The sequence below is a fragment of the Myodes glareolus genome, chromosome 24 (genome assembly GCF_982192425.1).
Source record: "Myodes glareolus chromosome 24, mMyoGla1.1, whole genome shotgun sequence".
Lineage (NCBI taxonomy): Eukaryota > Metazoa > Chordata > Mammalia > Rodentia > Cricetidae > Myodes > Myodes glareolus.
The window spans coordinates 9957026-9976783 of NC_142049.1; the positions used below are offsets into that span (position 1 = coordinate 9957026).

The 19758-nt window shown below is 37.5% G+C and overlaps 1 protein-coding gene across 1 annotated transcript; it reads right to left on the minus strand.

Moving 5' to 3' along the window:
• Positions 1-18374: 18374 nt before the first annotated feature.
• LOC125401107 (olfactory receptor 14A2-like) lies at positions 18375-19298 on the minus strand. The gene has a single exon (XM_048435331.3). It carries the CDS (start codon positions 19296-19298, stop codon positions 18375-18377), a length of 924 nt encoding a protein of 307 aa, XP_048291288.3.
• Positions 19299-19758: the final 460 nt, after the last annotated feature.

The window sequence follows — 19758 nt, forward strand, 5'->3', positions numbered from 1 at the left end:
TTTCTTCACTTAGGCCTTTAGACTGGTAGTGCAGTCCTAGAAAGAGGAAAAGAAGTACTGCCATGAAAGTCTGACATTGAGACCATAAAAACGTGTATTATCACAGCCAACTGATGTAGAAATTAATGTGCAAAAGTTTCCTGAATATTCACTAAAGTCATCATGTTAGCTATATTATAGATTGCTTTTGTGATTATCCTGAGTTCCAAGAATTAAATCTTGACTCTGCCCGACTTATCCAGAATTCAATAGGATAACTATTTCAAGGTGATTCATTCACTGTATTTTAGATTTTTATCTGTGTGACAAATGGGAAAGTAAAATAGCTTCCAATAGAAAAAAAATAGCAACTATTTGTTCTGAAATTGGTCCAACAACTTAAATCAGAACCACATTTGACAGTTAGAGTAGAAGTTCTTTTCTAAATCTTAAGCATAGTGCACAAAAGTAGTATTTATCTTTCCTGATCTGTACTGTTTTATCTAATGATGATGATGATGATGATGATAATAATAAATCTATATGAAACAACGGGGAAAAATGGATTTCTGGATCAATGACATTAGTAATTGAGAGTTGGAGAAGACTATAATGTCATTTGAAATTCTTTCTTAAAAATACAAGTTTAAATCATTTCCCTTTCCTAGATATTGTAAATAGTTCAATGATAAACATGGGTAAGCAAATAAATGTGAATCTCTGCCCTGTTTCTTTTGTCTGTCACTTTGTGTGTGAGGTTGTCTTTTTAAGAGAGGTACCTCTTCATGCTCTGTTTCATTCATACTTTTCTGTCTAATTGTATAGTTCCAGCAAGCGAGTCTTTGAGGAGCAAAGGAAAAATAGTTCTAATTTTCTTACACTGCAGTATAAAACGTATACTATATAGATTATTAATTATTCTATTAGAATAAAAATAGTGTTAGATGTTGTCATTGATCCAGAAGAGAAAATAAATAGAATAAGATTATCAGGGGTAAATGTTAGTTAAGTTTTTATCCCCCAAAACTGTTAAAACGATTCTTAACTATGTGTCAACATGTGCATCTTGTAGATTGATAGATACAATTGGTTACAAAAGTTGTAATTGTTTAGTTGTTGACACCCTAAAGCCAAAAGTTATATCTATTGATGTTATTCACATATTATTTAGTAAAATGTAGTCAAAGAGCATAAAATCAAATTTACATCGACAGATACCAGTACTGTGAAGTATCTGAATATGATTCTCTAAAATATGGAGTCTTGGCAAGACAGGTGTTTAAAAACAGAAGCAATACAGAAAATTGCAGAACTTGGAGGGTCATTCACTATAATTCTTTCATCCTGAAAATCCACATATGTGGAGATTCTTTCTTATCTCTACAGTGAAGAAATAGCACACCAAGTAAGCAAGTGAATTCTCACCAAACACACTCTAATTTCTCATCTATTTATCACCATTAAATCTGTTTTCTTCATGCCATACTTCATCATGAAATTTATGAATATGCATCATTTCTCTTCGTATCTTGGTCTTAATTTTTGAGTGTCTCCCTGTCATGAATCCTAAATATATATTGTTACACTTGGCTCTTTCTAATCTATTCTTGTTGTATGAAGGCCAGTCATGAGAACTACAATGCTAGATTAAAGTTGGCATTTCAGTCACACTTCATATCTAACATCATCTTCATAAACCTATAAACATAGTTTTGCTCATATTGTGAAGTGAAGATTAGTGATGGTGAGGAGGGGTCGTGTTAAAGATTCTACAAAGTATTAATAGACTTATTAGGATGTCTGTGTCCTTGCAGAGTAGAAAGTTACAGGGTCAGAGTCAACTTATCTTAGGCAATTAGTGTTTCCTCTTTATAGTTATATATTTCCTACCGCATTGCTTTAGCTAATATTCTAGTAACTGTTAATTAAATTCTTTTAAAAACTGTTTGTTGAGGTTCCTAGCATCCATCAGCCCAAATGCCCAGGATGTCATCAAACATCTGAAGGCTATTGCAAAGATATTCCAATGTTGCTCTAACCTGCCATCAGATGTTCCTAGCAATGTATCTTAAAGATCCCTTTATTTGTGGCTTTCTTTTTTCTGCATTGTAAAAAAATTCAGAAAAATATTACCACATTAGGAAACATTATTTGTAGGAAAGTAGAAATGTGGTCCTAGATCCTGGTCTCAAATGTTGTCTAAAATAATCTTTTATACCAGTTGAATTGAGAGTTGCACTTGTGTTGAAATCATAATATTTTATAGATAATGATGATTAAAAACAGAAGCCAAAGAATTTTCCATAAAAGAACTGTGAAAATTATTTCTAGAGGCTTGACTACAGTCCCAAATAACATTTAAACTGTATTTTCAGTAACCTTTACACAGGTCTCTCTAACATCAGATTCTTAGGTCAAAAGAGGTGATACTTTAATACATGCAAGTACAATTTTAGGATAAAATAATTAAGAAAATCCACTGCATTTAGTGATATCACCTAAATTCATGAATGTGTCAATAATACATTTGCTGTCATGCATTTTCTAGTTTTAAAATAAAATTTAAATATAAAATTTACACAACAAATAGAATTTCTGAAATTTTATCATGAAGTGATCTTTTCATATTTTACTTTGATTAAATTACTATATTCTTAATATATTAGGAACTAATATTTGTTTGATACGTGATTATCTTTTTCTATGTTTTTAAGATCTGTGTATACAGCTTTATAGTTGAATGGATTTAGTACTAATTCTGAGATCACCTAAATAAAACCTGGTCATATTTTGCCAACAAGAGGGAGATAGGAGGATAAGGAAATGAAATAGATGAAAGATCAAATGCAATCAAAATGTGTATAAATATGCCATTATGACACAAACTTATTATCTTATATGCTAATACCCCAAAAGATGTATGATACTGATGTAGAATATGTGAAATCACTTTATTCAGCATAAGAAAGGAGGAGCATTTCTGTGTTCAAGGTTATCTTGGGGGCACCCGAAGGTGCTTGTCATAGAAAATGGAGAGAAGGGGAAGAAAATATATTTAAAATACTATAATTAAAATATCCTGTGATTTGGAAAATTAGCTACAAGTTGAAACTAACTATCCTATTTAATGGAAACACTATTTTAAGCAATTCTTAAGTGTATCTTGGGTTTAAATTTCTCATGGGTGGAATTTTCAAATTGTGAATATGTAAGATACTACCTTTCTTATAAAAATAGATATTTTTAATTGAAGATAATACATTTGGATTATTTATGATTTACAGATTTGAGGTATTAATCAAATGCTACCATGGCTCTGTCACATAACAAGTTTGTCAATACAAAACAAACCATAGTTTGGAAAGAATACTTTGAATTCAATATAATCCCTTTGCTTACCCAATTGTTCTTTCTGCCATAAATATCATAAAGTTCACACATTGCCTTCCAAACTCACCTTTCTCATCTTCACAGTGCATGATTTTCTTTGCATAAAGGACTACATTTTATTCTGATCTCTCTGTCTTTCTCTCCTTAGTATGTGCTTGTGTGGCCCTCTTTTCCTCCCTTATGGTTATTACATTGCATTGTAAGGTCTACTTTATTTCTTTCTGAATTCATTGCTGTTTGATAACTGCCATCCTCCATGGTCTTTGAAACTCTCCATATTTTTTGCTTCCTTTTGACCTTTTTGTGGTAAAACTTTCAGTTAGGTGTTTGATGTCTTCCTTTCTTCATGATAATAAGTTTCCTGCTCAAAGCAATCTGCTTTTGAGTAACTGCTTAGGTAGAGATGAAACCTTTGGGAGGAAGTTAATAATTTCTCTTGAGAATTTAAGGTCATTTACAAAATTGTGACCTCTGGCTAAACCTTTGTAAATGGAGTCTTCAGAATTTTTAGCTTATTGATAATTTTAAAATATATATTGAGGTTCTATTTTTTTTCAGTAAACCTTGCAGGTTAGATGGTCAGGAGAAACTTTTGTTCTGTGCAGTTTTGGTTTTGGTTATGTGTGTTTGCATGTGTTTGTGTGTGTGTGTGTGGTGTGACAAAGAACATGAAGTTGGGTGTGTATTAGAGCATATTCTGAGGAGTTGGGGGAAATAATATGATAAACCTGCATCCTGTATTAAATGATTTTTTAAAAAATAAAATAAATAACATCAAAACAATGGTAATGGTAGGCAATTCTGTAATGGAACAAGAGTTCATATGTTTTAAGACTATGATCACATACATCCATGATCTCTTTTGGTGACTGCTTTGGTCTAGATCCCCATTATTTCATTTTATATATTTTTAAAACAATCTTCTCTCATTTTACACTGCAATCCTAGTTTTCACTCCCTCCCTTTTTTTTCCATTCTCCCTAACTTCCATCCCACTCCACCCCCATCTCTTCAGAGAGGGTAAGGCTTCCCATAGGAAGTCAAAAAAGTCTAGCACATCACTTTGAGGCAGGACCAAGGCCCTCCCCTCCATGTATTTTTTCTTTTTATTAGGGTGTTTGCTTTGAAATCTGAAAAGCTATCATTTTAAATTTATTTTACTTTGACTTCTTAGGTGACTCTATGTCCTTTATTCTCCAAAAGGATTATTGCTTTCTGAGTAAGAAACTGGTTAATTTCTAAAAGATATAAAATTTCTTGCTCATGTTTTCTGAATTTTCACAGACCTTGCTATTTTCAGGTCCAAGCAAGTGTTGATATGTAACTTCAATTTTCTGATAAAAAGATATAGAGGGCAAAAGGGATGGAGGGGACAACGGGATTATTTTAGTGTCTGTGATGTCTATTTGTCATCACTCCCTTAGGAATTTGCATACAAGTGTTCAAGGGGATGTGAATAGGGTAGGTAAAGAAAGAAATAGGTTTTAATAGAAATGTTTCAAGAGATTTAGAGTCATAAATCACCCATCTTGCCCATATTTCAGGCAGAATAGATTGTAGGTGGAAGGGTTTATGGTACTATATGTGTCCTAGTCCCACCAATGGAGCCCTTGGTTGGTTACAGAAGATGGCCTGTTTAGGCTCCATATACTACTTCATTTGGGATACTCACTGGCATTACATGCATATGATCCAGGAAGTTTCCACTGAACTAGGTTTCCATATTGCCTCACAAACAACCCCAAATTTCAGGAATCTCTTCCCATAATCTTGTCTCAATACCTCCCTTTTCCATCTTGTCCCCAGACCAACCACAAAATATATTCTATTTTTCCTTCCCAGGGAGATTGACGCATCCTGGCTAGACCTCTCAATCTAACTTCTCTGCAGCTGTAGATTGTTGTGTGGTTATCCTTTACTCAACGACTAGTATCCCCTTGGTAATACATACCATGTTTGTCAGTCTGTGTATGAGCTTCCTTAATGAGGATGACTTTATTTTTTCTTTCCTCCCATTTGTCTGCAAATTTCATGATGCCACTTTTTTTTAAATAGCTGAGTAATTCTCCATTGTGCAAACATATCACATTTTTATTATTTTATTGAGGGACATCTAGATTGTTTCAAGTTTCTGGCTATTATGAATAAAGTCATTGTGATCATATTTTAGCAAGTGTCCTTGTATTAAGATTGGAAGTCATTTGGGAGAATTCTAAAAAAGTGTTATAGCTGGATTGTGATGTAGATTGATTCCAAATTTCTGTGGTACTTCCCTACTGATTAAATAATAGCTATGGGTGTTTGCACTTCCACCAGCAAAGTAATAGTGCCCCCCTTGCCCCATATAGTGACTATGCTGATCTGTTTATTATGTTGTTCATCTTCGGCATTATGACAGATGTGAAATGCAATCTCAAAATAGTTTTGATTTGAATTTCCTTGAGGGCTAAGGATATTGAACATGACTTTAAGTTTTTTTTCTTTTTTTTAATTTATAAAAGTTTATTAATTTATAAAAGTTTCCATTTCCGCCCCTCCTCCCAACACCCTCCCACTCCCCCCACTCTCTCTCCTCCTCCCTATCCATCCCTAAGAGAAGTCAGGGTTTCCTGCACTGTGGGAAGTTCAAGTTCCTCCCCCTCCCTCCAGGTCCAGGAAGGTGAGCATCCAAACAGACTGGATCCCAAAAATCCAGTATATGCAGAGGAAACAAGTCCCGGTGTCATTGTCAATGGCTTTTCAGAAAGTCCCTGTGCCAGCCACATTCAGAGAATCCGGCCACTTTCAGAGAATCTGGTTGAATCACGACCTCGTTCAGTCCCAGACCAACTGGCCTTGGTGAACTCTCATTAGATCAGTCCCATTATCAGTGGGTGAACGCACTCCTCACGGTCCTGCCTTTCTTGTTCATGTTCTCCCTCCTTCTGCTCCTCATTTAGACCTTGGGGGCTCAGTCCAGTGCTCCAATGTGGGTATCTGTCTCAATCTCCATCCATCAACGGGTGAAGGTTCCCTCTGGTCTTGCCCTCTTTGCTCACGTTCTCTTTCCTTCTGCTTCTAGTTTGGACCTAGGGAGTTAAGTCCAGTGTTCCAATGTGGGTCTCTGTCTCTATCTCCATCCATCGCCATATGAAGGTTCTATGGTGATATGCAAAATATTCATTAGTATGGTTATGGGCCAAGGCCAGTTCAGGCACCCTCTCCTCTGTCCAGAGAACACTCTGGGGATCTCTCCTTGGACCTGGGATCCCTTTTATAATCAAGTCTCTTGTAAACCCTAAAATGACTCCCTTAGTTGAGATATATACTTCCCTGCTCCCATATCCATCCTTCCTCCCTCCCCCCATTCCAATCCCCCGAACTTTCCCCATTCCTCCCCTACTCCCTTCTCTCTAACCCTCTACCCTTCCAACAACCCCCACAAGCCCCCCATGCACCCGAGGTTGCCTGGCACTCTTGTCTACTTCCAATCTCCAGGATGATAACTACATGATTTTCTTCAGGTTCACCTTCTTATTTAGCTTCTCTAGGATCACGAATAATAGGCTCAAAAACCTTTAATTATGGCTAGAATCCACTTATGAGTGAATACATACCATATTCCTCTTTTTGGGTCTGGGTTACCTCACTCAGTAAAGCGTTATCTATGTCCATCCATTTGCATGCAAAATTCAAGATGTCATTGTTTTTTACTGCTGAGTAAAACTCTAATGTGTACATGTTCCACACTGTTTTTAACCATTCTTCTATTGAGGGGCACGTAGGTTGTTTCCAGGTTCTGGCTATTACAAATAGTGCAGCTATGAACATAGTTGAACAAATGCTTTTGTGGTATGATAGGGCATCTCTTGGGTATATTCCCAAGAGTGGAATTGCTGGGTCTTGAGGGAGGTTTATTCCCAGTTTCCTGAAAAACCGCCACACTGATTTCCACAGTGGCTGCACAAGTTTGCATTCCCACCAACAATGGATGAGAGTTCCCCTCACTCCACATCCTCTCCATCATAGGCTATCATTGATGTTTTTGACTTTAGCTAATCTGACCGGTGTAAAATGGTATCTCATAGTTGTTTTGATTTGCATTTCCCTGATCGCTAAGGATGTTGAGCATGACCTTAAGTATCTTTTGGCCATTCAAAGTTCTTCTGTTGAGAATTCTCTGTTCAGATCAGCACCCCATTTTTTTAATTGGGTTAATTAGAGTTTTAGTGTCTAGTTTCTTGAGTTCTTTGTATATTTTGGAGATCAGGCCTTTGTCTGATGAGGGGTAGGTAAAGATCTCCCAGTCAGAAGGTAGCCTTTTTCTCTTACTGACGGTGTCCTTTGCTTTACAGAAGCTTCTCAGTTTCAGTAGGTCCCATTTATTCATTGATTCTCTTATTGTCTGTGCTACTAGGTTTCTACCTAGGAAGTGGTCTCCTGTGCCTATGTCTTGTAGACTACTTCCCACTTTCTCTTCTATCTGGTTCAAAGTGGTCAGATTAATGTTGAGGTCTTTAATCCATTTGGACTTGATTTTTGTGCATGATGATAGATATGGATCTACTTTCATTCTTCTACAGGTTGACATTCAGTTATGCCAGCACCATTTGTTAAAGATGCTTTCCTTCTTCCATTGCATACCTTTAGCTCCCTTGTCGAAAATCAAGTGTTCATAGGTTTGTGGGTTAATATCTGGGTCTTCTATTCGATTCCATAGATCGACTTCTCTGTTCTTATGCCAGTACCAAGCTGTTTTCAATACTGTAGCTGTGTAATAGAGTTTGAAGTCAGGGATGGTTATACCTCCAGAAGTTCCTTTATTGTATAAGATTGTTTTGGCTCTCCTGTTTTTTTTGTTTTTCCATATAAAATTAATTATTATTCTCTCAAGGTCTGTGATGAAGTTTGATGGGATTTTGATGGGGATTGCATTGAATCTATAGATTGCTTTTGTTAGGATTGCCATTTTTACTATGTCGATCCTCCCAATCCAAGAGCAGGGGAGATCTTTCCATGTTCTGGTATCCTCCTCAATTTCTTTCTTCAAAGACTTAAAGCTCTTGTCAAATAGGTCTTTCACTTCCTTGGTCAGAGATATCCCCAGATATTTTATGCTATTTGTGGCTATCGTGAAAGGTGAAATTTCTCTGATTTTCATCCCTGCTTTTTATCCTTTGTGTATAGGAGGGCAACCAAATTTTTGGAGTAGATCTTGTACCATGCCACATTACTAAAGATATTTATCAGCTGTAGGAGTTCTTTGGTAGAGTTTTTGGGGTCGCTCATGTATACTATCATATGGTCAGCAAATAACGAGAGTTTAACTTCTTCCTTTCCAATTCGAATCCCCTTGATCCCCATATGTTGTCGAATTGCTATGGCTAGAACTTCAAGCACTATATTGAAGAGGTATGGGGAAAATGGACAGCCTTGTCGTGTTCCTGATTTTAGTGGAAAGGCTTTGAGTTTCTCTCCATTCAGTTTGATGTTAGCTGTCGGCTTGCTGTAAATAGCTTTTATTATATTTAGGTATGATCCTTGTATCCCCCATCTCTCCAACACCTTTATCATAAATGGGTGTTGAATTTTGTCAAAAGCTTTTTCAGCATCCAATGAAATGATCATATGGTTTTTTCTTTCAGTTTATTTATATGATGGATTACATTGATAGATTTTCGTATGTTGAACCAGCCCTGCATCTCTGGGATGAAACCTACTTGATCATAATGGATAATTTTTCTAATGTGTTCGTGGATTCAGTTTGCCAGGATTTTGTTGAGAATTTCTGCGTCGATGTTCATGAGTGAGATTGGCCTGTAATTCTCTTTCTTGGTTGTGTCTTTGTGTGGTTTTGGTATCAGGGTAACTGTAGCTTCATAAAAAGAGTTTGGCAATGACTCTTCTGTTTCTATGTTGTGAAATACCTTAAGGAGTATAGGTATCAGCTCTTCTTGGAAGTTCTGGTAGAATTCTGCATTGAAACCATCTGGCCTTGGGCTTTTTTTGGTCGGGAGGTTTTTGATAACTGCTTCTAATTTTTCGCGACTAACAGGTCTATTTAGATTGTTCACCTGGTCTTGATTTAACTTTGGTAAATGGTATTTATCTAAAAACCAATCCATTTCTTGTACATTTTCCAACTTTGTGGCATATAAACTTTTGTAGTAAGATCTAATGATTCTCTGATTTTCCTCTGTGTCTGTTGTTATGTCCCCCTTTTCATTTCTGATCTTATTAATTTGAGTGTTCTCTCTCTGTCCTTTGATTAGTTTGGCTAGGGGTTTTTCAATCTTGTTGATTTTCTCCAAGAACCAACTTTTTGTTTTGTTGATTCTTTGGATTGTTTTCTGTGTTTCTATTTTGTTGATTTCAGCCCTCAGTTTGATTATTTCCGGTCTTCTACTCCTCCTGGGTGAGTCTGCTTCTTTTTATTCCTGAGCTTTCAGGGGTGCTGTTAAGTCTCCAATGTGTGCTTTCTCCGTTTTCTTTAATTGGGCACTTAGTGCTATGAACTTTCCTCTTAGCACTGCTTTCATTGTGTCCCATAGGTTTGAGTATGTTGTGTCTTTATTTTCATTAAATTCAAGGAAGACTTTAATTTCTTTCTTTCTTTCTTCCTTGACCCAGGAATGATTCAGTAGTTGATTGTTCAACTTCCACGCGTTTGTAGGCTTTCTGGTGTTCGAATTGATATTGAATTCCATCTTTATTAAATGGTGATCCGTCAAGACACAGGTGGTTACTAATATTTTTTTGTATCTGTGGAAGTTTGCTTTTTTACAGAGTATGTGGTCAATTTTCGAGAAGGTTCCATGAGCTGCAGAGAAGAAGGTAAATTTGTTCCTTTTGAGTGGAATATTCTATAGATATCTGTTAGGTCCATTTGTTTCATTACCTCTAGTAATTCTCTTATTTCTCTGTTGAGTTTCTGTCTGATTGACCTGTCCATTGGTGAGAGAGGTGTGTTGAATTCTCCTACTATTAGTTTGTGTGGTTTGATGACTGCCTTGAGTTCTAAAAGTTTTTCTTTTACATAAGTGGTTGCTTTTATATTAGGGGCATAGATATTCAGGATTGAGACTTCCTCCTGATGAATTGTTCCTGTTATGAGTATGAAATGTCCATCTCCATCTCTTCTGATTGATTTTAGTTTGAAGTCAATTTTGTTAGATATTAGAATGGCCACACCTGCTTGTTTCTTAGGTCCGTTTGCTTGGAAAACCTTTTCCCAACCCTTTACTCTGAGTAGATGTCTATCTTTGTGGTTGAATTGTGTTTCTTGTAAACAGCAGAATGTTAGATCCTGTTTCGTATCCAATCTCTTAGTCTCTGCCTTTTTATAGGTAAGTTGAGTCCATTAATATTAAGTGATATTAATGACCAGTGGTTGTTGATGCCGGTTATTATTTTTTTGTGTGTGTGTATTAGAGTTTGTGTGTTTCTCTTCTTTGAGTTGTGGTTGTGAAGGGTCGCTAGATGTCTGGGTTATTGTAGGCAGTGTTGGCAATGTTGGATTCCTTGGGTTGCGATTTTCCTTCTATTACTTCTGTAGGGCTGGATTTGTGGCTATGAATTGTTTAAATTTATTTTTATCCTGGAATATTTTGTTTTCTCCATTGATATTGAATGATAGCTTGGCTGGGTATAGTAGTCTGGGTTTGCATCCATGGTCTCTTAGTTTCTTCAGTACCTCTATCCAGGACCTTCTGGCTTTCATGGTTTCCATAGAGAAGTCCGGTGTAAGCCTGATAGGTTTACCTTTATAAGTTACTTGACCTTTTTTTTTTTTTTGCAGCTCTTAATATTCTTTCTTTAATCTGTATGTTTTGTGTTTTGACTATTATATGGCGAGGGGATGTGTTTTTTTGATCCAGTCTATTCAGTGTTCTGTATGCTTCTTGAACCTTCATAGGAATATCATTCTTTAGGTTGGGAAAATTTTCTTCTATAATTTTGTTGAATATATTTCCTGGACCCTTGATCAGCAGTTCTTCTCCTTCTTCAATCCCTATTATTCTTAGATTTGGTTTTTTTATTGTGTCCCAGATTTCTTGAATGTTTTGTGAAGAGAATTTGTTGGATTTGCCGTTTTCTTTGATCAGAGCATTTATTTTCTCGATGGTATCTTCAGAATCTGAGATTTGTTCTTCTGTCTCTTGTATTCTATTGATTATGCTTGATTCTGTAGTCTCTGTTTGTTTACCTAGGTTTTCCATATCCAGCCGGTTCTCGGTTTGTGTTTTCTTCATTGCCTCCATTTCAGTTTTCAATTCTTGAACTGTTTCCTTTACCTGTTTGATTGTTTTTTTCTTGGTTTCCCAGGGTATCATTCACGGATTTGCTCATTTCTTCAAACTTTTTGTTATACATCTCATCCATTTCTTTACTCATTTTTCAAACTTTTTGTTATACTTCTCATCCAATTCTTTAAGGGAGTTATTCATATCCTGTTTAAGAGACTCTATTTATTTTATAATGGCACTTTTCCCCACTTCTTCTGGATTAAGGTGTTCATGTCCTTCTATTGTAGGGTCGTTGGGATCTGGTGTTTTTATGTTGTTTTTCAGATTGTTGGAGGAGGTCTTGCCTTGGCGTCTGCCCATCTCTTCCTTCAAATGCTCTCTATTGGATCTTCTGGTACCGGGTCAGGTTCCCTTGTTGGGCAGGGACTTCACTGACAGTAGGCCTACCTTTCCTCAGGCAGGCTATTGAAGCATAGGCACTCCTCTTTCCGGGTTGCGCCTACAGCCCAGGCCTACCTTTCCTCAGGCAGGCTATTGAAACACAGGCACTCCCTCCTTCTGGGTTGTGCTTACAGCCCAGGCCCAGTGCGCAAGGCAGCTGTGCTGGGGAAATTTTATGGCCCCAGGGGGAAGGGAGAAATATAGGAAGGTGTACCTGGATGGAAGCTGGAATGGCAGGCGGGAGAGCTTAGCAGGGTCGAGCCACCACTGCAGGGTGACCTGGGAGCCTAGGGGTTTGGGGAAAGTCTGAACTCTTCCTTGCCGGGCTTCTGCCGCGGGCCAGAAGCAAACTCACCCCTCCGATAGATGTCTGCTAGATGTCAGTGCCCCTTTCTGGTCAGGAATGCCGCTGAGCTGACACAGGGCCCACCTGTCCTCAGGCAGGCTTTTAAAACACAGGAACTGCCTCCTGCCGCGATGTACCAACAACCCAGGCCCAGCACAAGGCAGCTGAGCTGGGGAAATTTTATGGCCCCAGGGGGAAGGGAGAAATATAGGAAGGTGTACCTGGATGGAAGCTGGGATGGCAGGATGGGAGAGCTTAGCAGGGTGGAGACTTTCAGTTTTTTTTCATCTACTTGAGATTCCTCAAGTGAGAGTGTCCTCTACTTCATGGATATTGAATTTTTTTAATTGTTTCTTTGTCATTTGAAATTTCTTATTGAGAATTTTTTGTTTTAACATATAATTTGTTTAATTAATGTTTAGTTTCTTTAGTTCTTTCTTTATTTTGTGTAGAATCCCTATATTTGATGTAGAGTTAGTGGTCTCTCAGAGCTTCTGGGAGTGGTCAACCAGTAACTTGTTAAACTTGAGGTTCAGGCCAGGAGAGACAGTCCATGGCCAGGAACTGGAATTGTATGGCCAGAGACCTTGAATAGAAACCAACACAACTGCCAAAAAGGTTAATGAAATGATTTTTAATGATATTCTACTGTTCTTACCGATCAATACCTAATCCAATCATCAGCAGAGAGGTTTCATTGGGCATCTGATAAGAGAAGATACAGAGTCACATGGTCAAATATTAGGTGGAGTTTAGAGCACTCCCCAGCAGAGGAGAGGGGGAAGATTGTAGCAGTGAAAGGGTTTGTAGACACCACAAGAACATGGCCCACAGAATCAATTTAATGAGGCTTATAGAAACTCACAAAGACTGAAGCAATAGTCATGGAGTCTGCATAGGTCTCTACTGTATCCCCTGAAAATATGCTGTTGTTGTTTAGTTCAGGGTTTTCTGGGACTCCTAATAGGGCAATGACTCTTTTGCCTTTGCTTTGGACCTTTTCATCCTACTGAACTGCTTTGTCCAGCATTGATATGAGGGTTTGTGCCTACTCTAATTATATATTTCTTTGCCATGTTTAGTTGATAACTCTAGAAGACCTGCACTTTTATGAAGGAACTCAATGAGTAATGTATCTGGGGAGAGGCTTGTAAAGAGAACTGGTAAAAATGGAGTGAGGGTGTGTTGTGTTTGGGATGTATTATATAAGAGAAGAATATCTAAAGAGAAAAGTGAAAAAAATACATCCCAACTGGTGACTCAAACCACTGCTTAAAGCCATAGTTTAGGGTCTGGAGAATACCTGTTTTAATTTTCAGATTGGTGAGTCCTGGAATAAGAAATTAAACCTGGAATATGTGGGGTAGGAGCAGAAACAGAGACAAGTTTCTTAAGAGAGAAAATTACTTAGAAGATTGGAAATTAATCAAAACTGGTGAAAAAGTCAAAATTTCAAAGGCCCCATAACTGGAGCCTTGTAGAATGTTTATGCCTCATTTACATACCACACACTGTGTTCTTTATATAGACAATTTATATATTACATATTTTGTTATGTATGCTGTACTTGTTACACATAGTCCACGGTCAAAGGGATTTGCAGTCTTTCTCAGTAATCTATTTCCTTCATATTTTGTTACACATTCATATACAATCTCCTCCTTTATCCTGTTTTCTAACATTGGAATCAAGCAAGATAAATGATTTCTCTTATAATTGGGTTGTGCTGTTTTCTTGCATGGTAAGGAACCACTTATTTTTTTCCTGGCTGCCTGGCAAGCTTAGCCCCCAAATAACCGCACAAAAATTGTATTAATTAAATCACTTCTTGGCCCATTAGCTCTAACTTCTTATTGGCTAACTCTTACAACTAAGTTTAACCCATTTCTATTAATCTTTGTATTGCCAGTGGCTTACCGGGTAAAATTCCCAGCATCTGTCTCTGGCAGATCCATGAAGTCTCTCTGACTCTGTTTTCTTCCTCCCTCAATTCAGTTCTTTTTTCTCCCCCTACCTAAGTTCTCTCCTATCAGGCCAAGGCAGTGTCTTTATTCATTAACCAATACAAGCAACACATGGAGGGGACTCCCACATCACTATTTGAGCTTGAGTTTAGATGTAGAAATCTTTACAAGTAGCAGTAACTAACTCGGACACAGAGTCAAAGAAGCATATCAAACTCAGTTGAAAGATGTAGACTTACCAAGGACAAAACACACATTTTCAGTAAGTAGGCTCCTCAGCCCTCAAACAGAAGATTTTTTTTCTAATTTTATTTTTATTTTTCCATTCAAATATTTACACTTCCTTCCCTCCTCCCAATCCCTTCCTGCTACCCCACTGACCCTCCTCCGTCCCCTTCCCTGCTTGAGAGAGGGACTTCCCGTGGGAAGTCCAAGGCCCTCCCCTCTACATCCAGGCCTAGGAAGCTGTGCATCCATATAGACTAGGGTCCCAAAAAGCCAGAACATGCCGTAAAAATAAGTCCTAGTGCCTTTATCAATGCTTTCTCAGTCAGCCCCATTGTCAGCCACAATCAGAGCGTCCGGTTTGATCACATGCTCTTTCAGACCCGGTTCAGCTGGATTTGGTGAGCTCCCATTAGAATAGGCATGAACCAATGCCTCTTGGTCCTGACTTCCTTGCTCATCTTCTCCCTCCTTTTGCCCTTCAACTGTACCTAGAGCGTTCAGTCCGTTGCTCTGATGAGGGTCTCTGTCTCTATCTCCATCCATCGCCGGACGAAGATTCTATGGTGATATTTGAGATAATCATCAGTATGATAGTGCGGCAAGGACAGTTCTGGCACCCTCTCCTCTGCTGTCCAAGGAACTAACTGGGGACATCCCCGTGGACACCTGGGATCCCCTCTAGAGCCAAGTCTCTTGCCAACACTAAAATGGCTTCCTTAATGTAGATATCTTCTTCCTTGCTCTTATATCCGCCCTTCATCCATCTCTACCCTCCCACTTCCCCAAGCTCTCGCCCGTCTTTCCCTTCTCCCTTCTTTCTCCCCCTCTCCCCTTCCCCTAATCTCATGCCCACCCCTACCCCCAACCTCATGCTCCCAACTTTTGCCAGGTAATCTTGTTTGCTTCTGATTTCCAGGAGGATCTATATATGTTTTTCTTTGGGTACGCCTTGTTATTTGGCGTCTCTAGTCTTGGGAACTATAGGCTTAACGTCCTTGGTTTATGGCTAGATTCCACAAATGAGTGAGTACATACCATATTCACCTTTTTTTGGGTCTGGGTTATCTCACTCTGGATAGTGTTTTCTATTTCCATCCATTTGCATGCAAAATCGAAGGTGTCATTGTTTTTTACCACTGACTAATACTCTAATGCATATATATTTCAAACTTTCTTTATCTATTCTTCCATTGAGGGGCATCTAAATTGTTTCCAGGTTCTGGCTATTACAAATAATGCTGCTATGAAAATAGGTGAACAAATGCTTTTGTAGTATGATTGGGCATCTCTTGGGTATATTCCCAAAAGTGGTATTGCTGGATCCTGAGGTAGGTTGATTCCCAATTTTCTGAGAAACTGCCACACTGATTTCTAAAGTGGTTGCACAAGTTTGCATTCCCACCAGCAATGGATGAGTATTCCCCTTACTCCACATCCTCTCCAGCATAGGTTATCATTGGTGTTTTTGATTTTAGCCATTCTGACAGGTGTAAGATGGTATCTCAAAGTTGTTTTGATTTGCATTTCCCTGATCGCTAAGGACGTTGAACATGACCTTAAGAGTCTTTTGGTCATTTGAACTTCTGTTGAGAATTCCCTGTTCAGTTCAGTACACCATTTTTTAATTGGGTTAATTAGAATTTTAAAGTCTAGTTTTGTGAGTTCTTTATATATTTTGGAGATCAGACATTTGTCTGGTACGGGGTTAGTGAAGACCTTCTCTCATTCAGTAGGATGCCTTTTTGTCTTAATGATAATGTCCTTTGCTTTACAGAAGTTTCTCAGTTTTAACAAGTCCCATTTATTCAATGTTGCTCTTATTATCTGTGCTACTGGTGTTATATGCAGGAAGCTTCTAAGAAAGAAATTGAAGAGGACACCAGAAAATCGAAGGATCTCCCATGCTCTTGGATGGGTAGGATCAACATAGTAAAAATGGCAATTCTACCAAAAGCAATCTATAGATCCAATGGATTTCTCATCAAAATCCCAACAAAATTCTTCACAGAACTTGAGAGGACAATAATCAACTTTATATAGAAAAACAAAAAACCCAGGATAGCCAAAATAATCTTATACAATAAAAGAACTTCTGGAGGCATTACCATCCCTGACTTCAAACTCTATTACACAACTACAGTATTGAAAACACCTTGGTATTGGCATAAGAACAGAGAAGTCGACCTACGGAATTGAATAGAAGACCCGGACATTAACCCACAAACCTATGAATACCTGATTTTCGACAAGGGAGCTAAAGGTATACAATGGAAGAAGGAAAGCATCTTTAACAAATGGTGCTGGCATAACTGGATGTCATCCTGTAGAAGAATGAAAGTAGATCCATTTCTATCACCATGCACAAAACTCAAGTCCAAATGGATTAAAGACCTCAATATAAATCCGACCACACTGAACCTGATAGAAGACTAAGTGGGAAATAGACTGCAACACACGTGCAGCAGAAATATCTTATGAAATTCTGAATAACTTACAAAGAAGTATTGTAGGTCACTGAGGGAATTTGAGTCACATTTTTTATTCCTTTTTGCTTTCAATGGTGAGATAAATTTTAGAGAGACATTGAGGTGAGTAAGCGAAACATTAAAAAGTGAAAGACATGAAAAATGAAGAAGTAATGGGATCAATGAGTTTGCAAGTGAGGACCACGCTGGTAAAGCTGATCTTGATTTCACTGTATTGTCAAATGTTGACTGAGTGTTATCTCTAGATGAATGAGGTTTTCTTGTCTCTTCTTTTGTTAAAAAATTGGTGCTGAAATTTCACTAAAGTTTAATTAAGCTGTCCTGTACACATGGTGCTTGAAATAAAGATTCAACATGGTGGGCCAAATATTTTTATAATGTGTGCTTATTGGTCAAATCCCATCAGTGGAAGATATTATTTTTCCATTGTATGGAGGTCTTACAGAATTTCATATTGCTGAGGAGCAAGTGAGTGTGTAGTTGTTTTAATAACCTCAGAAGAGTTAGCAGAAACCTAGATAATTTTTCTTTTCCAATTCATTGAAAGGAATATGCGTTTGTCTTATTATTTACTTTATAAAGATGTACAGGACACACTAAGTATTTTGTTCAACTGATTATAGAACAATGTAACATTAGAAGATGTGTATGTAGGATCATAGAGAAGTGAATTATTTTTTAGATGCAAGGTTAAGTATTATGTAAAATAGTCTCCAGAAGATAACACACAATAAAGAATAATCTTTACCATAAAACACATTAGGAAATAAACTCTGAGAATTGAATCAAAGTGATTTCTGCTATAATTATAATGGATTCCAAAGACTCTCTAAAACCTCAGATGGAATGCATTTGTCTTCACAGAATTAAGGAGTAAAGTACCTGGATTACAGACTTTAGACAAAGAAAGATATATCACGCAGTTACAAAATAAATATTTCAATATCTGTCTAGAATTACTTTGTACATCTATTCTGATGCTATGTTATGAAATGGGGTCAATCTCCAGAATGCATTGGACTTAAGATATTGTGTTCACAATGTTGTCCTGCCTCACAAGTAAGTTTCAAAGAGGTCAGGAGCAAATTTTCATAGGCAGTTCATATACTTTCCAAACTATACACTAATTTTATCATAACAATCTCCATATCTTTTTTGCCATATTCTTAAAAAACAGAAGAAATGAACCACTAAATGATCATATGTAAATACTCACTTCATCTTTCCAATGATTAAAATCATAAATCATTCCTATAACCTATGACATATCACACCATTCTCTAATTTTTTTGAAGTATTCAATGAGTGAATCTCTTTAGCAGATATTTTGCTGCAACTTCCTCAAAGCATTATTAACATCAGTGTTTCTGAGGCTGTAGATCACAGGATTAACTGTTGGAGGCAACACAGTATATAGCACAGAAAATAGCCGGTCTATAATTGATGGTGTCTTTGACAATGGCTTCAGATAGACAAAGCAAGCAGTAACAATAAAGACAGTGAAAACAATGAGGTGGGGGATGCATGTGGCAAATGCTTTGGACTGACCTTTAGTAGTAGGAATCTTTAGCACAGTGGAGAATATGTAAACGTAAGAGATCACAACACAGATGAAACACGATGTACCTAGACAAAGACCAACCCCAAGACTTGAATAAATGACCACAAGTGTTTCAGAGCAGGAAATTCTTAGCAAAGAGGGAATATCACAAAAAAATTGTGGAATCACATTGGATCCACAGAAAGGCAGGGAAAATGTGCCCGCTGCATATAAAACTCCAAAGAGTAACCCAGTAGCCCATGAAACACCCACCATCAGCACACAGGTACCACTACTCATGATGGCATCATAGTGCAGGGGACTGCAAATGGCAACATAGCGGTCATAGGACATGGCAGTTAGGACGAAAACTTCTCCTGATGAGAATGAAGTCATTAAAAATACCTGAAGGGAACAACCAATAATGGAAATGGAACTGTTGTGAGTTAGGCTACTGACAATGAAATTTGGGATAGTGACAGACACAAAGAAGACATCCAATAGGGACACATTCTTCAGAAAGAAGTACATGGGTGTTTGAAGATACATGTCAAGGGTGGTAAGAATGATGATGATAAAGTTATTTATTAGGGCGACCATGTACATCATTAGGAAGAACACTCCACATAATGTCTGTAGCTCCCGGACGTCAGAGAAGCCCATAAGGATGAATCCAGTTATTGCAGTGACATTGGGCATACTAATGTGGTAGAGGTCTAAAATTCAAGACATGTGCCAGGCTGTTAGAATGCTCCAGCTGGGGAAGTAAAGAAAGATGTCAAACAAAAAAAAAAATAAAGGTGAACAAGTCACTGTTAAACTATATCGCATTTAATAACTTTTATAAACACACCCATATCTACAATATTTTAAATATTTTAAGCAGTATATTTTAATATTTTACCAATTGAAATTTGAAATTTCTACTTCATAACAGTTCAGGTTCTTCAAATTCCTAGGAAAGAGATAGTTTTCAGATTTCTATAGGAAGATTTTTCCAACAAGACAATATGCAGAGGGGAAGTAGTTTCATATCCAGTAGGGTTCAGTTTATCAGTAGACCACCTGCTACAATAACAGAACATAGAATTTCCTTTGGAAACTATGAAATTCAAATATACTTTTGACTCTCTGGCTGTATGAAAACCCTAAGATCTTA

Excerpts from the sequence above, each read along its gene's own strand:
- LOC125401107 (XM_048435331.3), bottom strand. The coding sequence starts at position 19,298 with ATGCCCAATGTCACTGCAATAACTGGATTCATCCTTATGGGCTTCTCT.